This window comes from Elephas maximus, chromosome 15, assembly GCF_024166365.1.
Source record: "Elephas maximus indicus isolate mEleMax1 chromosome 15, mEleMax1 primary haplotype, whole genome shotgun sequence".
Classification (NCBI taxonomy): Eukaryota; Metazoa; Chordata; class Mammalia; order Proboscidea; family Elephantidae; genus Elephas; species Elephas maximus.
The window spans coordinates 38,296,086-38,320,858 of NC_064833.1; the positions used below are offsets into that span (position 1 = coordinate 38,296,086).

Consider the following 24,773-nt stretch of genomic DNA (forward strand, 5'->3'; position numbering starts at 1 on the left):
GGGAATACAGTAAAAATGAGAAAACTGATTTCATCAAAACACAGGGATTTGACAAAGAAATATAGAAACTAAAAAAATGTGTCCCTCAACAAGCAAACAAAGAAATATGCAAACAAAAGAGTAAAAGAAGGGTGATCATGAAACCAGAAGTTTGTTTTTCTAAGAGATAAAGAATACTGGAATATGTTGAAAGGGATTTTAAAAAAGCAACCAAGTGAATAACTGAAGCAAAATTCTCCTTAAGAAGCAGAGTATTTATGCTGAGTCACTGGCTAACAGAAAGAATATCTAACATAAAAGAAAAAAGATAAGCAGCAGCAGAAATAACCCAAAATAATAAGGTAGATAATTTTAGTCCGCGAAAGGACAAAAAGAGGCTGGAGAATAAGAATTCTTTTTTTTTTTAAATCAAGAAACACTAAAATGTCCAATGAAAACAAAAAATGAAGGTATTGGCAGGTTTACTATTGTTGAGGGACAAAAACACAAATTTACAAAAAAATTACTAACAAAGTGGTTTATTTTCAATTAGATGGCTTTAAGAGCTAAGGACATTGTTAAAAGTAGAGGAATGAGCTTGAGGTAAGTTTTCCACAGAAAGATTTAATAAAAAAGAAAGAAAGAAATTTGAAAATTATATTGCAGCCCAAGAAGAGAATGAAAATCAAGTTTTATGAGTGATGAACAATATCTGGGATTGACAGTTCAATTTTAGGACAGCTGATGTAAATCTCTTAAAACCTGTAATGAAATATAAAACGGAAAGGAAATAAATTGACAAAAATATTTTCATCACCTTTGCAAAATGTTAGGTAATAGAGAGTGCTACGGAGCCCTGGTGGTACAGTGGTTAAATGCTCGGCTGCCAACTGAAAGGTTGAGGTTTGAATGCAGGAGCCGCTCAGTGGGAGAAGGATGTGGCAGTCTGCTTCCATAAAGATTACAGCCTTGGGCACCCTACGGAGTAGTTCTATTCTGTCCTATAAGGTCACTATGAATCTGAATTGACTCAAAGGCAATTTTTTTTTTTAAGAGGTTATTAAGCATACTAAGGCGCCCTGGTGGCACAGTGGTTAAGAGCTATGGCTGCTAACCAAAAGGTGGGCAGTTTGAATCCACCAGCTGCTCCTTGGAAACCCCATGGGGCAGTTCTACTCTATCCTATAGGAACTGACTTGATGGTCACCTAACAACAGCAGGCATACTAAATATACATTGTATTTGTTGTTGTTGTCATTGTTAGGTGCTGTTGAGTTGGTTCCAACTCATAGCGACCCTTTGTACAACAGGACAAAACACTGCCCAGTATTTGTAGACATTACTTTATAAAAATTTGTAACCAGGGGCACACAAAGAAAGTGTCTTAAAGGGGATGAAAACCCAAACCACACCACTATCAGGATTTTAATCACAATAATCCTGAATTTTCATGTAAGATTTTATTAATAAAGATGCTACAGTATCATATGGTAAAAATGATTGCTATATGAGAAATAAGAAGGTAAGTTTGACTGTAGTCATAGTAAAGTGTTACAGAGAGTCAATATATATTACCCTTGCATGGCACAAATGGTTAACCACTACACTACTAACCAAAAGGTTGGCAGTTTATAGCCAACCAGAGATGTCTCAGAAGACAGGCGTGGCAATCTGCTTCTGAAAGGTCACGGCTTTAAAAGCCCTATGGAGTGCAGACTACTCTGCCTACTTAGGGTTGCCACAAGTCAGAATCAACTGGATGGCAACTAACAACAGTAACAACTGTAGTTTACCTTCAAAGGAAAACAATCACTTAGGCCCCTACATAACTTTGAGGGGAACCACTATGATTAAAAAATTGTATGCCTAGCCACATGCGAAAAATAAGGGGAAAAATTCTCAAATATACACACTTTTAGAAAACGTCGCCCACATATCTTTCCTTTAAAAGGCACTAAAAATATTCACTGGACCACTAAAACATGATTAACATTTAAGAAATTAAAAACAGTGAAACTGTGATTTTTAAGAATTATCAAAAGCAGGCACAGAAACAAAAGCACTAAATTCTAATAAAAAGAATAAAATGTACTGATTTACTCTTGACTGACAATTAGATAAATAAATTTTTCATAAATGTAAAAAGAAACTTACATAAAAACCACTGACATTAAAAATAGAACCATATGATAGTAGCCAATGCCAATGATGAAAAGCAATTTTATGTATTCCTGATGGGAATGTAATTGGATTAACCTTTTGGGAAAGCAAGTTAGCAAAACAAACACATCTCTATGTTCCTTTTTCACTTGACATGGGTGGAAGAAGTCAAAAAGCATTATTCTATATTCAATCACTAAAAGTATAATGGAAGTCAAAAGAAAACTAGAATTTTGTTCTACGTGAAAGTTTCCACAAATTCACATAAAATGAGGTTATGCTCTACTTCTCTGAATATCCTAATTTCATAAATTTTGTGGCTTTGTTTTTGTTTATTTTTCAATTATGGTTGCGTAGATGGTGATGTTCATACCAGATAAGACAGAAAGCTATTTCTTAATGCCAATCCTCAAATGTCTACAGATGTATAATCAAGTGTAACCACAAAAAGAATTCAAACAAATTTTGTGGAAGCAGCTTGTGAATCTTAAACAGATGCTGAGAGAATTCTGAAACATCAGAACCATCTGTAAGATTTTATGGAGAAAGATGTCCAGCTGACTGGGTTAACAAGGCTCACCTACATTTCTGTAGCTAGCACTAGATTAGATAAAGCATCACCGGGCTGTGAAGATTAAAAATCTTGCTAGGATTCACTTGCTTGCATCATGTTGCTAATAATGGAGATTTACACCATGAGATTGTGGAGTCCAGTCTTTTTTTTTTTTAAGTGTTTAACAATAAAGATCCAAAAAAAAAAGAGACAGTACATAAAGTAACATCAAATCACAAAAGAAAAACAAGGGTGGACATTTACTCTTCTGTGCTAGTAAGAAAAAAATGCACAATTTAAGATGTGGAAACAAACTATAGAAATTTATCATTTATTGTTTCTGGACATAGAAGGAATTCATCTCCTGACAGAGGTATGGGGGGAGGGAGAGAGGACATGGGATTGTGACAACTAATTAATTGGGAATCAATAAATAAAAGAATCCCCAAGAAGCATTAAGAACTTAGATGAGCCCAGGCAGCCTAATTTGTTAGCGCTAGAGACCACACAATTTTTCTATGGCAATACTCAGCAATCCAAAGACATACTCCATGGAAATGCTTAACCCTGTATTCTTTGAGGCCTGATGTAAACACTGTACTTGCTACTCCTGTATATTTCAAGTCTTCTTCCCTCACTTGCTTTCTTCTTCCTTCACTTGCTTTGCTATTAAAAAAGAGTGAGAGAAAGAAAGAAAACTGCTGATATATGGTATGGCATTCATTCACTTAAAATACATTTACTCTATGACTATGTTTTTGCCAAATGAACAAGTACGCCTCCAAGCAGAAGCAATGGTTAAAATTGTCCACTTATTTTTTATTAAGGTTTTGCTCTTGAAATGTTTAATTCACACTGAGTGGAATGAAGCAACAAACTGTCTTTGCCTAAAATCTTACTGGAAAATGAGCACTGTGACAATACCAAAACTCAGAAATAATCCAAAGCCCATCAGTGGGAAAGTGGATGTATACTTCCAGTTTCCAGTCTGGCATATAAGAGCCCGGAAGTCATCACTGCCATCTTCACAAGAAAAAAGCTGAAAAACTGAAAATCAACAACTGTTCTCTGATTCATCAGAGAATTGAGATCGTGGGGAAAACTGATGCCCTAAAAACTGGAGAGAGAGACAGGCTGATACAGGGAATTACCACTTAAGGGGAACAGAAACCACCACCACTGAACAGGTTAAAACAACAATGAGATGCCACTACGTACCTACTGTTGGTGTTGTTAGGTGCTGTGGAATCAATTCTGACTCATAGCGACCTTATGTAACAGAGTAGAATTGCCTCTTCGGGTTTTCTTGGCTGCAGTCTTTATGGAAGCAGATAACCAGATCTTTCTCCCACAGAGCCACTAGATGGCTTCGAACCACCATCCTTTTGGTTAGCAGCTGAGTGTTTAACCATTGCTCTGCCAGGTCTCCACACACCTATTAGAATGGCTAAAATTCAGAACAGCGACAACAGCAAATGCTGTCAAGGATGTAGAACAACGGATCTCTCACTTCTGATGGGAATGCAAAATGGTATGGCCACTTTAGAAGACAGTCCGGCAGCTTCTTACAAAGCTAAACATAGCCTTACCATGTAGTTGTTGTTGTGTGCCATCGAGTCGATTTTGACTCATAGCGACCCTATATAGTCTTACCATACTATCCAGCAATCGTGCTTCTGGGTATTTTACCCAAATGAGTTAAAAATGTATGTCTAGAAAACCTGCACATTAATGTTTATAGCAGCTATATTCATAACTGCTAAAAACTGGAAGTCACTAAGATGCCCTCTAATACATGAATGGATAAACACACTGTGGTACATCCACACAATTATTATTCTGTGATAAAAAAGAAATGAGTTATCAAGCCACAAGAAGACATGGAGGAACCTTAAATGCATATTTCTTAGTGAAAAAAGCCAGTTTGAAAAGGCTAAATACTGTCTGACTCCAACTCTATGACATTCTGGATCAGCGGTTGCCAGGGGTTCAAGGATTGCGAGGGAGGAATGAATAGGTAGAACACAGACATTCTTAAAAAAAAAAAAAAAAAATAGGGCAGTGAAATTATTCTGCATGATACTGTAATGGTAGATACATGGCACTATGCATTTGCCAAAACCCATAGAGCTGTGCAACACAGAGTGAACACTAATATAAAGTGTGGACTTTAGTTAATAAGAACATAAGAATCATAAATTGTAACAAATGTACCACATAAATGGAAAATGTTAATAATAGGAGAAATACGGTGCGGGGGGAGGAGAGAAGGGGTATAAGAAAAAAATATCCAAAACCAAACCCATTGCCATCATGTCGATTCCAACTCATAGCAATCCTATAGGACAGAGTAGAACTGCCCCACAGAGCTTCCAAGGAGCGCCTGGTGGATTCGAACTGCCGACCTTCTGGTTAGCAGCCATAGCACTTAAGCACTACACCACTAGGGTTTCCAAGGGTATATGAGAACCCATAAAACTATGGATGCATTTTGATAATATAAAATTAAGTTGAAAAAAACAGAACAGGACCTCTTTATAAAAGTAAAACTAATGTTATTTAGGAATACATATATAGAAACATACAAAAAGGAAAGCAAATGAATGATGAACTTAGGGCTCAGGATGATGGCTGCCACAAATTGGAGGAGTCGAGGTAGGATTAGGTAAACAAATGGCTGGATGCAAAATATGTTGAGAATTCTAGATCTTGTTGGGAATGGTAGGGTCCCAGATGCTTATTATATTATTACAAAATAACTAGAGAGTTTCTAAGGAGCTAGCATAACATTTGCCTCCTTGCCATAAACAACTGTAAAACTGGGCAGAATATATGAAACAACCATTTTCAGGCATTGTAGAAGACACAACACAAGCCGAGATTCTTGAGAAAAGGGGAAGCATACAAGGTGAGCTTTATATTCATACCAGCTTTCTGCCTGGAGAAAATGTCCCATCTAGAGCATGAGGAACTGGAGGCTAAGCAGAGAGTTCTGGTCGTACTGAGCAGTAGAAACACCACAGTCTGGTGTTAAATAAAAAGAGAGAGATTAGAATTCAGCCTTTTTTTTATAGTAGCTGGAATTTGTGAGGCAATTTATGAGAAGAGTGTTACAGAGAATAAACTCCAGAAATAGGCACAGAGGTCTAACTCAGGTAGTCCTTGCTCAAATCCTAAGCTGTGCAAGTACAGGCTCTGTGGAGCTTGGCAAACTGCACCTGCTGAGAGCTAAGAGTCGAAGAGAAATTTCAGAAGTCAAACAGCACTGTAAATCTTTCTGATCAAGCCAGTCTGGAAATATATTTGTGAAAATCCCAGGGCATTCACTTCAGACTCCAGAAAGTTCATACTTAAGAGTAAGAAACCACACTGTAGAAATGAGATATGGGAAAAGGGTAAAAAGGAAAGAGTGTTGTTCTAACAAAGCCTAAAACCAAGACTTCAAGTAAGGTGATCCTCCTTAATTTAGCTGCCTGAAAGAATAAAGGTCATCATCCTTTAGGGGAAGATAGTGTAGAATTGTACAGTGCCTCATTCACAATGTTCAGTGTACAATGAAACACTGAAGACATGCAGAAAAGCAAGAAAACAGGATCCATAATAAAGAGAACGAAAATTCTAAAAAAAGCAGTCCTACTTACAGATAACCAAAATGTTGCCGCTGGCAGATAATAATTTTCAAATAACTATAACGAATATGTAGAGGCCTGGTAGCATAGTGATTAAGAGCTCGGCTGCAAACCAAAAAGTCAGCAGTTCGAATCCACCAGCTGTTCTATGGGGCAGTTCTACTCTATTCTATCGGGTCGCTATGAGTCAGAATCAACTGAACGGCAAACGGGGTTTTATAATGAATATGTAAAATACTTTAGGGGAAAAGGTAGATACGGCACAAGATCAAATGGGGGAACAGGCAAATACACAATCATAGTTGGAGGTTTTCCAACTCTTCTCTCAAAAAATGATGGAAAAACAAACAAAAACCTCTAAGAATATAGAATATTTGTGTAAAAGCATTAGTCAACTTGACTTAAATTATATATTACAATAATATGCCAAACAACTATAAACATTCTACCCAAGTACATATGAAAAAAATTCACCAAAATAGACCATATACTAGGCAAGAAAAATAAGTCTCAAAAAATTTTAAGAGATTAAAATCACACACAGTTTGTTCTCTGGCTATAACGGAATTAAACATTAATCAATAAGAAAAATAAAAGCCCAAATACTTGTAAATTAAACAATATATTTTTTAATTACCCATAGGTCAAATAAAAATGAAAATTAGAAATACAAGGTGTTACAAACTAAAAATTTTAATAAAGTTGTGGAGTGGTTAACCAATGTCATAAAACAGTATGTATACCAATTGTTTAATGAGAAACAAGTTTGTTCTCTAAACCTTCATTTAAAGTACAATAAAAATAATAACAAAAACACAATATATCAAAAATTGTGCCATGTAGATCGAACAATACTAAGAAGAAAACTTAACAGCTTTAAATAAGTATATCAGAAAACAAAGAAAGGATTAAATTCAATGATATAACCTGCCAACACAAGCTAGGAAAGTAAGTACAAATTAAATCCACAGAAAGTAAAAGAAGTGAAATAAAAGCGACAGACATCAATGAAATAGAAAACAGGCATACAACAGAGAAAGTAAACTAAAATTTGACTCTTTGAAAAAAAAATCAGCAAAATTATAAACTATTAATAATGATCAAGAAACAAGAGAAATGCAAATTAATAATATCAAGAATGAAAAATGTCTCTATAGATCTGGCATACTTTAAGTAAGAAGGAAATATTATTTTAAAAAAAAAACAACTTTGTGCCAAAAATTCCACAACTTGAGATAAAACCGAATTCTTTCAAAAAATGAGATTTTTCTAAACAGAATGCAACATAGTTATTTTACCAACTAATCATACTTAATCAAGTTTTTACTATTTAGTTATTACTAGTATCTTTTATGGAGTCCTGGTGGCACAGCGGTTAAGAGTTCAGGCTGCCAACCACCAGGTCGGCAGTTCAAATCCACCAACCTGCATCCTGGAAATTCTAAGGGGGCAGCAGTACTATGCCCTATAGGGTTGCTATGAATTGGAATCGATCCGATGACAACGGGTTTGGCTTTTTTGTTTTTGGTTAGTATCTTTTCTGTATTGAATTGTCCCCCTGAAAGACATGTTGAAGTTCTTACCCTAGACACCTATGAATGTGATTTGTTTGGAAATAGGGTCTTTTCTAGTGATTGATCTTTCCTGATGACCTGTACAAAGTAAGTAATATGAAGTCTCACCATCCTTGCTTCTAAGGGGCATTCCAATTCTATTTCTTTTAAGACTGATTTGTTTGTGAATTAAAATATTCATACAGGTAAAGAATCCCATATCATCTTTGGACCATATTATCAAATGGGGGTACCAGTTGTCACTGAAGCTGCTCAACTATATATTTGTTGCAATTCAAATAGTAAAGGATATGATGAGCTTGTCCTTAGCTACATGTGCTTCCTTGGAAATAAGAGTATTCTTCTTTGAAGTACACATTGCTCTAAATGTATTTTCTCCATCAGATTTACATTCTGTGCAAATAATTTTTATAACAAGCTGTTCAATTTCTCTATTTTATGATCACCATGTTTTGATTCAAAATTGTTATATAACTCAGCAGGCCCAAAATAAGTCATGTTCAGAAATTTACTGCAAAAATACATTGTGGCCTTAGGAATAAAATTGTTAATTTAAAAGACTGGTCATTATTACAAACAATTACCATAAATTTTAGAGTACATACTTTTCATTTCTTATACTGTGACTGACACCAGCTCAAGAATCAGCTGGTGACCACTCCCAACAAAATGGAATTTCATCTTTAGCCTAGTCAATCCCATCACAAACACTGTCAAATTTCCTTTAAAATCCCCTGTGGAAATCATCTGTGAAAAGAATTCTCAGCCAATGAGAAAGTGAAGATGAAATACAATGGCTTTTGTCTCTTTATTGTATCTGATCAGACATTTTCTCTATAATTAGATCAGTCATATCAATCTTGTAATTTCTGTGAAGAAAGCCTCTGCACATCTTGGTCACATTTTATTACCAGCAATAGTCATTAGGATATGGATGAAGTACAGTAGTAAAGAAAACACATTTAAAAGTTATATATTAGCTACATATTCTGACTTATACACTAATAATTTAATTAGGACATAAAGTTCCCAATCAGCCACTGGACAAGTGACCGGCTCTCCAATGGTATTTGGAAAAGCATGATAATTACTGAGAGTGCAGTTGAGGCTTACCAAAAACAATTACAGATTGAATTCCTGCCAAGACAGTGGTTAATAAATACAATTTAAAATATAAAAGAACAGGTTCTTCTTTTGGTAATAGCCAAGCAGCAACTATTAGACTAACTCTCCCACAAATAAAAAGCATAAACTCAGGACAAAATGTGAACAGACAACTATCTGAAGGCCCTAGAGAGTGAGAAAAAGAAAGAAGGACACTCAGGTACAGCTGACACTTAGAAGAATGACACTGGGTAAATTTCCCATTTTTTATGGCTTTTAGCAACATCCTTTCACCATACTTATTCAATCTGTATGATGAACAAATAATCTGAGATATTGGGCTATATGAAAAAGAACATGGAATCAAGACTGGAGGAAGATTCATTAACAACCTGTGATATGCTGAAAGCGAAGAGGACTTAAAGAACCTACCAACAAAGATCAAAGACTACAGTCTTCAGTATGGATTATACCTCAACATAAAGAAAACAAAAATCCTCATAAATGGACCAATAAGTGATATTGAAGTTGTCAGGGATTTCATTTTAGTTGGATCCACAATCAATGCCCATGGAAGCAGCAGTCAAGAAATCAAGCAACATATTGCACCGGGCAAATCTGCTGCAAAAGACCTCTTTAAAGCATTAAAAGGCAAAGATGTCACTTTGAGGACAAAGGTGCACCTAACCTAAGCCCTGGTATTTTCAATCACCACATATGCATGCAAAAGCTGGACAATGAATAAGGAAGACAAAAGAAGAATTGATGACTTTGAATTATGGTGTTGGCAATGAATATTGAATACACCATTGACTGCCAGAAGAATGAACAAGTACAGCCAGAATGCTCCTTGGAAAGGAAAATGGAGAGACTTCATCTCACGTACTTTGGACACGTTATCAGGAGGAACCAGTCCCTGGAGAAAGACTTCATGCTTGGTAAACTAAAGGATCAGCGAAAGAGAGGAAGACTCTCGACAAGATTGGCTGCAACAATGGGCTCAAACATAGCAGCAACTGTGAGGACGCACAGGACCAGGTAGTGTTTTGTTCTGTTGTACACAAGATCATTACCAGTCAGAATCCACTCGGCGGCATCTAACAACAATAACAATCATTGCCTAGAGGTAATCTATGGTAGAAAATGAGGCGAAAATGCCAAAAAGAAGAAATTTACAGAAAGGAAAAATAAAATTCTGTGTTTAACAAACACTGTACAAATTGTAGACATGAACAGGGCAGCTCCAAGTGTCTCAGCTAAAATTAAAATAATTAAACTAAGATTTCAGCTGCTGCAACCTCAGGGTAAAGAGTTTGTAGTCAAAGCTCAGCCAAGTCAACTGTCTGCTTTTTTAAAAAAGCAGCACTCTTCAGGCAAAGAGCTATAAATGCATTGTACCCAAGATATAATCCAAACTACCTTTTTATATATAAAGAAATAGGAAAACATGACCCACACCCAAGAGAAAAAACAAATCAATGAAGACTGATCCAGAGATAACCTTAATGTTAAAATTAACAGAAAGGAATTTGAAAGCCACTTTTTATAATCCCTGTGTTCAAGGAAATAACGTAATATGCTCATAATCAAAGAAAATGCAGAAAATCTCAACAAATAATGACTACAAAAAAAGAATTAAATGGAAATTTTAGAATAAAAAAAATCTGAAATTAAAAAATTCACTAGATGAGCTTTTCATTTGATAGGAGATGATGAAAGAATCAATAAACTTGAAAAATAACTCAATTTGAAGAACAAAGAGAAAAAATTGGGAAAAGTGACAGGAATCCATAGGATAATCATAAAAACCGAAACCAAACCCATTGTCATTGAGTTGATTCTGATTCACAGCGACCCTACAAGACAGAGTAGAACTGCCCCATAGGGTTTCCAAGGCCATAACCTTTACGGAAGCAAACTGCCACATTTCTCTCCTGCAGAGCGGTTGGTGGGTTTGAACCACTGACCTTTTGTTAGCAGCGAAGCATTAACCACTGCACCACCAGGGCTTCTTGGGATAATCGTTCAAGATATAAAATACAAATACCTGGAAAACTCAAAAAAAGAAAGAGAGAGAAAATGGGATAGAAAAAAAAATCTTAGGACAATGGCCAAAAAATGACCAAATTAGGTGAAAGACATAAATTTACAGACTTAAGAAGTTCAGCAAATTCATGCGAGATAAATATGAGGATAATCATATGTAAGTACAGTAGTCAAACTGCTAAAAACAAAAGATTAGGAGAAAATTTTGAAATCAACCAGAGAAAAAAGCCATAGCTACATTAAAAATAAATGGATAAAGAAACACATACCATGAAAACAATATCTGTAAGTGGCTATACTAATATCAGATAAAACAGACTTGTCAGGGATAGGTAGAAACAATGAAACAGAAGTGATGTGAAGAGAGAGGAAAAGGAGCAGATATAGGGTGTTAAGCTATCCTAGCAATATTCTCCATCACCTCCAACAAGAGGTGCAGACCTGACAAAACCGTGTGCATGTAGCTCTTGTGAGCACGTAGATTTAGCTATGCCTATATATCTGGTATGGAAGCCCTGGTGGCATTAGCAGTTAAGAGCTACAGCTGCTAACCAAAAGGTCAGCAGTTTGAATTCACCAGCGCTCCACGGAAACTCTATGGGGCAGTTCTATTCTGTCCTACAGGGTCAGTAAGGGCCAGAATCAACTTGACGGTGACGGGTTTTGGGTTTTTGTTTTGTTTTAATCTGTTACTATTATTAGTTTCTTTTGACTATGTGTGCCAAAAAATACCCCTTTGCTTAAGCTCTTTCGAGCTGGGTTTTCTATTTCTCCAAAGGAAAGATTCCTGGTTAATGTGCTCCCTGAGCCTCACTTTCTTTAAAATGGAACTCATGATACTTCTTGCAGAGTTGAAAGAGGAACAATGACAATAAATTTAAAGGACAAGGCACAGAGCAGATGTCCAATAAATGGTACCAAATGTTAAGAAAGGGGACTCTTCTGGGGGCCCCTCTGTGTTCAGGGCAGGCCAGTGTGTGAGTTCAATGCTCGATGAAGATTGGTGCTTGGCTTAGACTGTCCGGAGTTACCCAACTACAGTCACGCATCGCTTATATTCTGTGAAATAGGATGTTAACACGGTTTGGATGTTGTGCAAACACCATATTATGTATACTTAGCAAAGTTATCTGGGACATCTTTTGTTTCACTTCCAAACTGATAATTCTCCTTTGCCTCTTGCTGCTGCTATCACTAGCACTAGTTTTGCTGCGTTTGGGAGCCATGATGTATTTTCAAATCAGTAGTATTTTCAAAAGAAAACTAAACAGAGAGACAATGCTAAAACACTCAAGAGATGCGCAATACACAAGGTTGGATGCTGCTGCTATGAGTCGAAGCATACACTATTATATGGTAAACTTTTTATTTGTAAGTAGGGAAAATTCAAATTAAAATAACAATAGAAAGTACAGCACAGTACATACATAAGCAAGTCACATATGCAATTATTGTGACCATCAAGACATATATGTTATAAGTTATATATGTACTGGATCATTATACAGCTGGCAGCACAATCACTTTGTATACAAGTGACATGAGATACCCGTGCTGTTACATTCTGCTATATCCATTTCTCCGATTGGAGTTTCTGAACTCTATTATATAATCTTATGGGACCATGGACTTATATGCAGTCGGACATTGCCTAAACTTACATTATGTGGCACCTGACTATATAAAGTACTGGCCTCTTGATCACCTTGCGCTTGTGACTTTTCTCCATGAGTGTCCCCTGACCCAGTACATTATTAGCCATGCAGCAGGAAAAGAAGAGCCCTCTTTCAGGGCAAAGATGAAGCTTCTTGTATTCTTTCTCTTTACTTTGACAACTACTTGTATCTCTTTTTTTGTTTATTTTTGCATTATTGACTATTTCTGTTTTAGAAGTATGGAGAGTGTTATGGATTGAATTGTATCCCTCAAAAACATGTGTTGTAAATCTTAACCCCAATACCTGTGATTATAACCCCATTTGGGAATGGGTTTTATGTTAATGAGTCAGCATTAGTGTAGGGTGTATCTTAAGTCAATATCTTTTGAGATATAAAAGAGCAAATTAAGCAAGCAAGAAAGTAAGCCCGGGGGGAAGATACACCCCACATGATCACCAAGGAATCTAGGAATACAAGCTGAAAAGAGACAAGGACCTTTCCCCAGAGTGGAGGGAAAGTCTTCCCCTAGAGCTGGTGCCCTGAATTCAGACTTCTAGCTTCCTCAACTATGGGAAAATAAATTTCTCTTCATTGAAGTCATCCACTTGTGGTATTTCTGTTACAGCAGCACTAGATAGCTAAGAGAGAGGATGAATGTTGTAAACAGAGAATAAATAAGAAATTACTACACAAAAAAAAGACTTGTAGAGAAAAAATATATTACCAAGGAAAGTGGAGCAAATCCCAAAGATCGAAACGTTAATTCATCAGAAGAACATGAGTTATAAATGTGTGTGTCTAGTAACAGAGCTTTAAGGTACATAAGGCAAAAATTAACCTTTCAAAAAATATTATAAATTCTATAATCATAGTTAGAAATTTTAATATCCTTCTCTCAGCAATTGAGAAAAAAGGGATTAAAAGATCACTAAACAATGGTTGTGCAATTTGTGCCCTGCACAAAAGTTACAGATTGAGGCTGATACACAGTCCACCCTCCACTTGGCAAGCCCTACCCTGGCACAGGGCTGCATCAGCCCAGAAGGGGCATCATTTCCGTATTTGCTCAAAGCCTGCACCTAGGCTAGCAGTGGCTGGGCATATTTTATGTGTGAATGTTTTTGCTACACGTTTAATATCCAAAGTGTGTCTGCATTGGAAGAGTAAAACTTAGCCTGTTTTACTTAAAAAAAAAAATCATTAAAGACATAGAAGACTGAGTAACATTATTAAACACCATGCCCTAATTGATATTTATAGACCACAACACCCAGTAAGTACAGAATACACATTCCTGTTGAGTGCACATTGTATGTTAACTAAGACAGACCTTATAGTGGGCAATAAAATAAGTCTTAGTAAATTTGAAATTAAATCAGAAACTAACAGCAACAGCAAGAATTTTTTTTTAAATCAAATGTCTGGGAATTAAAAAAAGAAACTCCACCAATTGGAAGAAATCATAAGACTCCACCTTAAGACGCTACAAAAAGAAAAGGAAAGTAAACCCACAGTAAATAGAAGAGAATAATTAAGATAGGGTCAAGAATCAGTAAAACAGAGGACAAACAATAGAGAAAATTAACAAAGCCAAATGAAAAAATGATAATCTCCTAGCTAGGCTGATCAAGCAAACAAAATAAAGATTATGAATTATGAAATACCAATATCAGAAATAAAAGAAGGGCTATCACTATAGGCTGTACAGGTATTAAAAAGATAATAAAGGAATACTATGAACAATTTTATAGCAACAAATTAGTCAACTTAAATAAAATGGCAAAATTCTTGAAAAATACAACTTACCACAACTGACAAAAATTAAACAGAAAATCTAAATAGCTCTATTCATCTGAAATAAATGGAATTATCTTATAAAAACTTTCACACAAAGAAAATTCCATACCCAGATTGTTTTGCTGGTAAATTCTATCAAATATTTAGGGGGGAAATAACATCAATCTCAGTCTTACATCAACTGTTTCAGAAAGCAGAAGAGTTAAAAACCCACTCAGTGTATGAGGTTAACTCTAACTGCAAAATCGGTCAATGACTTTTAGATAAAAGAAAACTATACAACATCTCCTGTGAACACAGACACAAATAACCCTCAACAAAATAGAAAATCTAAACTAGAAATATACAAAATAGATAATAACTCATGATCAAGTAAGATTTAACCCAGAAATGGAAAATTGGTTTAATTGTCAAAACTCAATATAATTAACAGTATTAACACAATAAAGAATGATATGATTTCAATAACTGAAGAAAAAGTATTTCACAAAATACAAAACCATTCATGATTTAAAACAAAAACTCTTACTAAGCTAGGGGCCTCTCACAATTTCTATTTAACACGGCAAAACATGGCATAGTTGGTCCTAAACATTATGACAAGGAAAAAAATTAGAAACGAATGAATAAAATGGTCTCTGCAGATATAACAATGTTTACTTAAAATACTATAACAGATCTACAAAACAACTATTAGAACTAAAATGAATTTGGCAAAGTCAAAAAATACAAGGTTAATATTAAAAATAAAATAGATTTTTATATACTAGCAGCAAACAACTAAAAAATTTTTTTTCTTCTAGAAACTGAAATTTAAAAAACAATTCTATTTACAGTAGGACCAAAAACATAAAATAGTTAGAAAAAATTAAGAAAAACTGTGCAAGACCTTTACTCTGAAAACTATAAAACATTACTTAGACGAACTAAAGAAGACCAAAATAAACGAAGAGATATACAGAGAACCTGGTATGAGCCAGACATTATTGTGGCAACTTTCTCTAGCCTAGCTCATTTAACGCTGCACAGTAACAAGGTTGTTTCTGTTCCACAAATAAAGACGATGAGGACCAAAAGGAGCATGTTCACAATATAGTGTCCAGGACAGAGCTGGAGAAAAATGTAGAACTAAATTCTAACTCACAAAAAAAGACCAGATTTACTGGTCTGACAAAGACTGGCAAAACCCCGAGAGCATGGCCCCTGGACACCCTTTTAACTCGGAACTGACATCACTCCTGAAGTCCACCCCTCAGCCAAAGGTTAAAATCCATAAAACCCTTTGCTGTCAAGTCGATTCTGGCTTATAGAGATCTTACAGGACAGAGTAGGACTGCCCCATAGAGTTTCCAAGGAGCGCATGGTAGATTCGAACTGTCGACCTTTTGGTTAGCAGTCATAGCTCCTAACCACTAAGCCACCAGGATTTCCAGCCAAAGATTAGACAGGCCTATAAAACAAATCGAGACTAAACAGGCACTCCAGCTCAGGAGCAGGGACAAGAAGGCAGGTGGGGACAGGAAAAGCTCTTTCAATAAAGAAAATATTTAAAGAAGATATTAAACTGTATCAGATTAAGCATTTATACCAATAATTGGGATATAGAGCTAAGGTCCACAGTAAATATCTGATAAAAATCTTAATGACACACATCTCTGAATCAAAAGTCAATTTTATTAGAAATATAAACGAAAAATTATTAAAATAAGTTTTATATGCATAATATATAATTATAGTTTTATAACAATTATATATTTAATAAGATTTATGTGTGTATCATGCATCAGACTGTATAACTCAGAAGAGGCTATTAATGAACTATATTCCGAACATGAAAACTCAATCGTGCTGTGATCATGCCAAGTCGAAACAACACACACTGTGCAGACTGCACTCCCAGAACTATGAAAAGTAAGCATGCTGTTCTTTCAAAGTATTCATTAATGTGTCAAGATGAATAACAAGTGTCTGTGCCAATAATCCTGAATACAAATTGATGGCTTCATTATAAACCAAAGCAATAGTAAATGTTGTGTAAAGGATTAAAAACACTTCTGACCAAAAATACTACCAGACTAAATAATTAAACATTTATTTTGAAAACATAGCTTTTATTAAAAATATTAATGTTTTAGGACTTGGGGAATGATTCAGTGGGAAAGAATCCATTACACTAACACTAGGAAAATTTAAGTTTTACATATCATCTTAAAAATTAGAATGAGCAAACCAGAAAGCTTTGAGAGAGAAAAAGTGGTGTTGATAATAATTACTGGAGGACAGAAGATGTAAACTGGGACTCTACCAAGCAAACCAGATTATATGATTTCTTTTTTGTAATTAAAAAAAAAAATCAACAAATCCAAATATCCTTTGGTCTACTAAGTTTTGTTTTTGTTTTTTTATTCCTTAAAATTTGAAAGCCTTCATAGTTCATTATATATATGGAATGGGGGGAAAGACTGTCTTTAATGTCTATTCCGCACAAATTCCAGTTACATTATGCCCCTCTGTGGCCAGCAGACACAGCAAATTCACTGTCACACATTTAGTGACAAAGAAATAGATACACTTAGAGGAAAATACAGATCTCTGCATGGCAAAAGAAAGGCTATTAAAAGTAGCAAATGAAAAAACTTAGAGGATATTAAGCCCATTTTTCATAAATCTTATTATAAAATATAGTCTTTATTATCATGTTCATTTGTATACTGCCCAAAGCAATTGATTACTCAATGCAGCGAAGAAAACTCTGCTAAAAATATACCTTCTAGCAACCCAGTACTTATGTTGGCTTCCAAAGACAAGATCACAAACGTTAGATTTCATAAAGAATTCAGTACTCGAGGACTTTTTACTGTGACAAAAGCCATTATCTTCGTGTCCTGATTAAATAATTTAATTTAAGAAGAATGAGTTTACAGTAAGAAGATTTGATAACAAGAATTTAAATGAAAGTGGCATTTCATCAAAATCTATCAAGTAGGTTTACAGGTGGGGGCAGACACTAATATTCTTTTCTTGCTGGCTATGCAGTGGTTTCATTTTAGCTGTGAAAGAACAGAAGACATCCTGTCACCTTCTTAATGCACTAAAATGGTCCTCAAGAACCCCAATGATAAAAGACAAAGGTAAGAACATTCAGTATGAAACATAAGAGCATTGTGCTATATGGTTTCCAATGAAAAGTTAGCCTAAAGTATTCTAATTATTTTCACTTATAAATTTCAATTATTTATTAGGTAAGAAAATAGTTTACCAACCCACATTATTCTCCAGTTTGGTAACTTATGATACATAAAATATTATTGGTTTTATTTAAAATCTTTATTCTTTTGACAAGTTAAACTCTGTAAATTTTTTGTAGCAATTATTACAAGAGATTTTTATCTTTCGACATTTTATTGCTAACATGTCATGGAAGTAACCTGCTGTACCATATAAACCACTGAGGAAAGCTGAGTTGCAGATTTATGGATAAGATTAGTTACCTAAGGAAACAGCTCTGTTTAAAAACTCCCTGAAAGGGTCCCCTTCTATTAATCTATGGTCTACAATCAATGTATAGTACTATTCTCCTAGTAACTTCTCCTGAAAAGCAGTTGAGAATAAGATATAATCTTACTGTCCATATCTATGATGCTTTTTTCTACCAATTTAGAAAAAAGAGATAGTTAATGTCAAATACAAACAATAATATGATATTTTAATCAGCCCAGAGGTGATGGCTATATAATTGCTGCTTAAAATGTTCAAAATCATAAAAGTCGAATCCATGAAGTCGAAGGATCCGTTGTTTAGAAAGAATTTTAAAGTTGTTGTAGGACCACATCTTCTGATGACATACTCAGATTTTTTTTAATGGTATTTTTTCAAGAATGATTTTTTACTCTTCATCTTACTTTCTAGTTCAATTTTAAGGAAAACGCTGAAGCATATGCCATTATTTTAAAAAATTAAGCAGAATAAAAATTTTTAAAGAGCATTATATTTGACCTGGACACAAGAAATAACCAAAATATTAATATGTACAAGCATATTATAGAATACATGAAAGCATTAATTCCAAGTTCATATATACTTATTTTTTACTTTGTATACTTTTAATATAACAGCTAGTTGTATCACTGATTTGACTAATTTTAGAAGTAAGTCAAGTAATTGATTATTTATAGAAATCAGTAGATCTATTTGTGAAATAGTGGTGTTTTGGTGATTTGTGAAATAATATGTTTTTTAAATACTAATTACTTAAGAACATATAAAGGCAAGGCTTTTATCTTCCTAAAGCAGAATAAATTATTGATTAACTAACAGTTTTAGATAATTTTGGATAAGAGAATCAAAATAAGACAGGATTGGTCTTATGAAAGCATGGGGAACTTTTCAATTTAATGTTTAATTGTGGCAGCATAAAATTCCAGAGTTTTAATAGCACTACAATTATAAGCATGCCAACAATAGGAGAAACTTGAAGTCAGAGCAAAGGCATAGTGACAGGAATGCACACAATTCCTTTAAAAAATATCTAGTTTCATATTTTAAAATTCATAACCAACTACTGTTAACAGCAAGTAAACATACATCTAGCCCTAACAGTGGTATTTTTAAACACATAAATTGTGGCATTAAGAGAAAATATGGAAATAAAACTAGGAAAAGATTTATAAAGAATGAATACAAATGCTGAAACTCTGGTAGCTTCAGGTCATGGAAATTTTTAAAAACCATATTGCCTCTTTTATTTAAATATAGCATATAATACAGAATGCTTTATATCATAAAATACTGACACTCAAGCAAAGTATTATTAAGTAAAAAGAAAATAACATCTTAAAATGCAGATAGCCTATTATAGAATGCCTAACATTTCATATACTGCCATATATTTTAAATTAGTCCAAAAATAAAATATGACAAAATCAAATTAGTTAAGTGAACAGAACTACACTGAGAGAAATAAGTGAGATTGTATAAAAAATAGATATGTTATTCCATATTCAAAAGTCATACATATATTTCTCATCAGTAAACATTTTAAATGCCAACAAATTTTAAAAGCCTCCTTTTCCTTTAGTAAATAAAGACAGGCATTTTTTACTGGGTATTTTCTTTTAAATCTCTAAAAAAAAAAACAGGCTGGCTCACATTGTTCAGAGATCCTAAAAGGAAGACCAGCAAAGCCTTTCAATGTTCTATGCACTGTTAGTCCCCCTTAATTTCCAGAAGGTTTCAGTGCGTTATCATGTTCACTGAATTTCTTTCTCACTCTTCCTCCACATATATTTACTAAAGATGGGGTATGTTCCATACTAGGTATCTAACATTAGAAATTCTCAAAAGGCAAACAACTTAAATGAGGAAGGACGAGGTGTTAAAACTGCATTTTAAAGGCATTCTTTAATGGAATTCCTCTTTTAGTGCAAGCCAGAGAAACCAAAAACATATGCTCACAATTTAACAACCTCCACCACAAAAGATCAGACTGAACAAGCAATAAGAATTTATAACAAAGAATCCTTCCCAGCTAGCCAACCTAATACAAAGCATTATTCTCAGTTCCATAAAATAGCTTGTTTAAAAAGAGTATTGATCTCCACTGCATATAGAAATGTCTTAGACCTAGAAAACATCTCCCGCATGTTTTACAAACAGCATGCATGATTGCTAATTCATTTTCTAACAAATCACACATGATTATATAGTCCCATCCTTACATATGCAATTTAATCACTGCCATGACTACAAAGAAAACATCAGACATTTTAAGCTAATTTATTAGAAAATGAAAAAACGAAACAGCCTAATATCTGTATTATCTTTCAGAGGTCAAATTAGTTATATTTAAGATGTTTTTTATGCTTTGAAGTAAGCTTCTTTAACTTCTTAAAACCAAATTGAGATACTACATAAAATGTTATATATATGATTTTAAAAACCTTAATAATACTAACATTTCAACACAAAAATGTCTGCAGTCATAAAAGATTATTATTCTGACTATATTAATACTGATATAAATTATGGTTTAGCACTACTCACCTTGCATTGTTCAGCGTTTGTCCAAAAAGCTCATTTTGTAAAATATTTGGGGGGGATGAAAAAACCCCATGAAAATGAGATAAAACAGAATTGCAGACCTGGCGCAATGTCTCAAATTGCATTTTCTTTTTTTCCTTCTCTAATTTTTCCTTACCACCTGTCTTTAAAGTCACCTATTTGCAGTCACCATCAAATAAAAACATGCCAATCAAGTTCCATATTTCTCCTGATCTCTGTAAAAACTGTGCTTAAATGAGCAGAGGTTGATAGTTAATTGTACAGTCATTATTCTTCTAATTCAGTCGTAGAAGATTCAGTACCCGTGCAGCTTTCGGCTTTCTCCTGACTGTAGCAAGAATTCTGAACAGCAGTAAGCTTTTTGGGCATTCCCAGATGAAGTGTGAAGCTGAGCTGCTTTCATGTACTCTACTCATATTTCTCTAAGCCTATTAAAAACATGCAATGAATAGATGCTGTCGTCAGGAGTTTCAGCACATCTGGCTGCCAGCAATAAAATCTCAGAAGTCATAAAAATGGGGACAAAGTATCTTCTCAATGTTACTACTGGCTAAGAGGAGGAGAAATTATACATCTCCCCAATGCTTTATTCTGTTTCCCTGAAAAATGAATAACTCCAGCAACGGAGCATATAGGTCTCTTCAGTGTGCAGGCTGCTGCAGAGGACCAGAAGAACACTGTAAAAAACAAAAAAGTGGTATATCCTTCTTCTGAAATCCTGAAGCAATAAAAATAAGACAGATAAAATGCTTTTTCTCGCCTGCATTTAAAATGTCATGCCTCTAAAGACATATTTGGAAAACATCGAATTAGTCATCTTAATTTTTTATTTAATTTGAAAATGTCTTCATTTATTTATTTTTAAAGAAAAGTGAATATCATTCAATCTGGTTCCTTTCTAAAGGCCATACATGGTGACTACATGACAGTGTATATAATTTTTAAAAGACGTATAACCTATCAATTATAATTAACTTGAACAGTACACATTGAATATGAATTTTCACACAAACCCAAAAATCACAACTAAGGCCAAGGAGACTTTATCAACTATTATTAATTTATCTTAATAGTGGTGGTCATAACATTTTTCAGAAGAAACAGAATAAAAGAGCAATTTACTAAAGGCTTCAGTAGTCTTTGGGTACCCAAGATCATTGCCCATTCTCAATGTATGATTCTCTTTTGGGTAAAATTTGGTTTTTCTCTATCCCAGTATATTCATCTTTCTATAAAAGATGCTCTAAAGGTCATGTGTAAACCATATTTTAAAAATCAACTCATTTTTAGAGATGCTTAGTACTTTTTACTGATCTTTAATTGCTCCTTCTTTAATGGGTCTATCCTTTTAGCCCTTTTCTTACCTCAACTCTTAGCCCTAATCCCCTTTATCTCCTTCCACACACATAGCACTGTCAATACATAAGCATTTAAATACACTAAGAGGTTTTAAAAAACTGGCTAATTCTTTTGTGGTATAAGTAAACATGTAATAATATAAATTTTTAAACAACCAATTTATTTCTTTTATAAACTGAGATACTCAATTATAGGTTTGTCTTCAACTAAGAGTACTCCTATTTTGACTATTATTTATTATTTTAAATTTTTATAGGTGCACACCTATTTGTCAAATATACATGTATATATACATAATAATATTAACGTAATTTTTAGTTTATAAATTACTTCTGCTTTTTTTTTCATCATCCAGAAAATGTTGTATGTAGGTGTTAATGCTGTATCATTTTACAGATGAAAATACATTGAGGCCTTAAGGGATTACAGAGCACACAACTTGTAAGAGGTAGGAAGAATATTTGAATGGAGGTCTTTGGACTCCATTTCCTATGCTCTTTTTTAGACACACGAATATACACACCTATTTGTAAACAGGCCAGGCTCTATAGGAAAACTATCTGATGGTGGCATAATCAATGATATTTCAGTTAGAGAAAATGTCTCCAAATTTTTAACTCTCAGTAGCTTCAGATAAGTTTCTTCCATTTAACTCAAACAGAAGCAACCTGCTGTGCTTTCAATTACAATGGCTCTGCTTTTCCATACCTATAAAAAAGGTCAATTTCTACAAGTTTAAATATATGCATTTTAAAAATTCTTATATTCATGTAGGAGGCCTGGTGGTGCAGTGGTTAAGAGCTCAGCTGCTAACCAAAAGACCAGCAGTTCGAATCTACCAGCCACTCCTTGGAAACCCTATTGGGCAGTTCTACTCTGTCCTATAGGGTACGTATGAGTCGAAATCAACTTGACAGCAATGGCTTTGTTTTTCTAAGGGGTTTTGGTTATTTTTAAGTAAATTTCACAGCTTACAGGGTGATGGAAAAAATATTATTTTCCCCTGTGGATAGATTTAATTCTTATAAGTAATCAAAAGCCCTTTGAGCCAAGTCGACTAAAAAAGAAAGTGATTACACTGCAAAATGTTTTTGTTTAAAAAAAAATGTTTCTTTTCCCACGTGTTTCAAAATTGGAGCTGAAGGCAATGTCATACAAGGAGTTTCAAAAATGTTCTATGCAATGGCAACAGCAATGGGATGAGACTTAAAATGACTCCTTTGAAGGCGTCAACAATATAGCCATTGCCTTCCTCATAACCTTATTTTCCCACCTCTCACCAGACAGCACTCACACTACTGGCCAGCTTTCTTTCCATTCTCTCAATAACCCAGAAGTAATTTAGTATACCTCCCTACCATACTACCACCTTTCACCTGCTCTTATTCACCCTCAAGGCCTCAAACATCAATTTCTCAGGAAGGCTTTCTCAGATCTAGATTAGATGCCTAGTTATCAACTCTCATTCCACCCTGTACTTGCTCTTTACAGCACTCAAGAGAAGCAAAACCATAAATGTTATTTAAAAAAAAAAATTTTAATGTCTTTCACCCTCTGTTCCATAAGGTTAAAGCCTTCATTTTGTCTTATTCATCTAGCACAGAGTCTAGTACAGAACAGGTACTCAATAAATATTTATCAAATGAACAGATACCTAAATTTTATTGAGAAGTTAACTGTTTTTAGTCACATTCCATAAATAGGATAGGAAAGCACCACAGGATTTCATTTGGTACTTCACTTCTATGTTGTTGTTGTGGGGTTTTTTTGTTTTGTTTTTATTTAGCCTACAGGTCATTTTATAAGGCTTATAATTACAAGAGCCAGCAATATTTGCATTCAAAAACATTGTGTTTTGGATGGACCCTGTGATTTGTTGTGAATCTCCTGAGTATTACAAATAATGTCTATGGCTAAAATTTCTTTTGAAATTTCTGTAGAGTCTAGACTCACAAGTAACATTAATATGGGAGGCTTATACGAGAACAGAAATAACATGGTACCCAGGGTCAACTATAAAGCTTCAAGATATTCACTTTATATATCTGAGCTATGGTTTCTTCAAATGTAAAACAAGCTGCGTCGCTTACCTCATAGGGTTTTACTGTAAATATTAAAACACGTATGCATGTAAATGCATTTTATAAAGTCTAAAGTACATAATATTTATGAACTACTTAAGGGATCAAATTACCTAGATCAGAATTCTAAAACTTATGTTTAGGTATCTCTTATTTACCACATTTATTTATGCAACGAATACTTATAGTTTCTTTTGCAACCTCTATCTGTTGGGTGCTAAGGGGATACTATGTTTATTCCTACCCTTTTCCTAGAAAATTAGATTAATTCAGAATGTCCTCCAGGTAATAGCTCCACGTTTACATTAAGTACAGCAGAGAGACACTAACTCTCACAGATGTGGCATTCTCACATAGTGGCAATTGGTTTCCCTGTGGCTATCCTGGTAGAATTCTTAGCAGCTCATTGGAAATGACAATGCTTTACAAAAGTTCTCAAAAGTGAGGTATTAGGAAAATTTTAAGAGTAAAGCAATTTCATTAAAAAGATATTTAAAAACCCAATAAACACATGAAAGAGTTCTATCGAAAATAATCAAAAGAATTCAAATTAAGAACAATGACATAATGGAGTTTTGCCTATTAAATTCACAAAGTATTAACCAGAGAGGACAGAAAATGGGTACTTTCGTACCACATTTATTGGTAGGAGTATATAGTGATACAACCTTTTCAAGAAAAATTCGGTAATATGTACCAAAATCTTTTTAAAATATTCAAAATTTCTGAGCAAACACTGGAAGAATACACACCAAAATGTTAATACTGATTAT

General features: G+C 34.3%; 1 protein-coding gene across 27 annotated transcripts in view; it reads right to left on the reverse strand.

The window, feature by feature from the left end:
- The window catches only part of RIMS2 (regulating synaptic membrane exocytosis 2), a 647,490-nt gene that overhangs the window by 384,717 nt on the left and 238,000 nt on the right, over nucleotides 1-24,773 (reverse strand). For 3 of the 27 annotated variants that reach the window (XM_049853958.1, XM_049853952.1, XM_049853951.1), the window contains exon 1: nucleotides 20,543-20,664. The exons of the other annotated variants lie outside the window; for them this stretch is intronic. In XM_049853958.1, coding sequence (XP_049709915.1) covers nucleotides 20,543-20,664 — 122 coding nt within the window. Of the gene's footprint in view, nucleotides 1-20,542; nucleotides 20,665-24,773 lie in introns of those variants that run through there. 27 annotated transcript variants of the gene reach the window in all.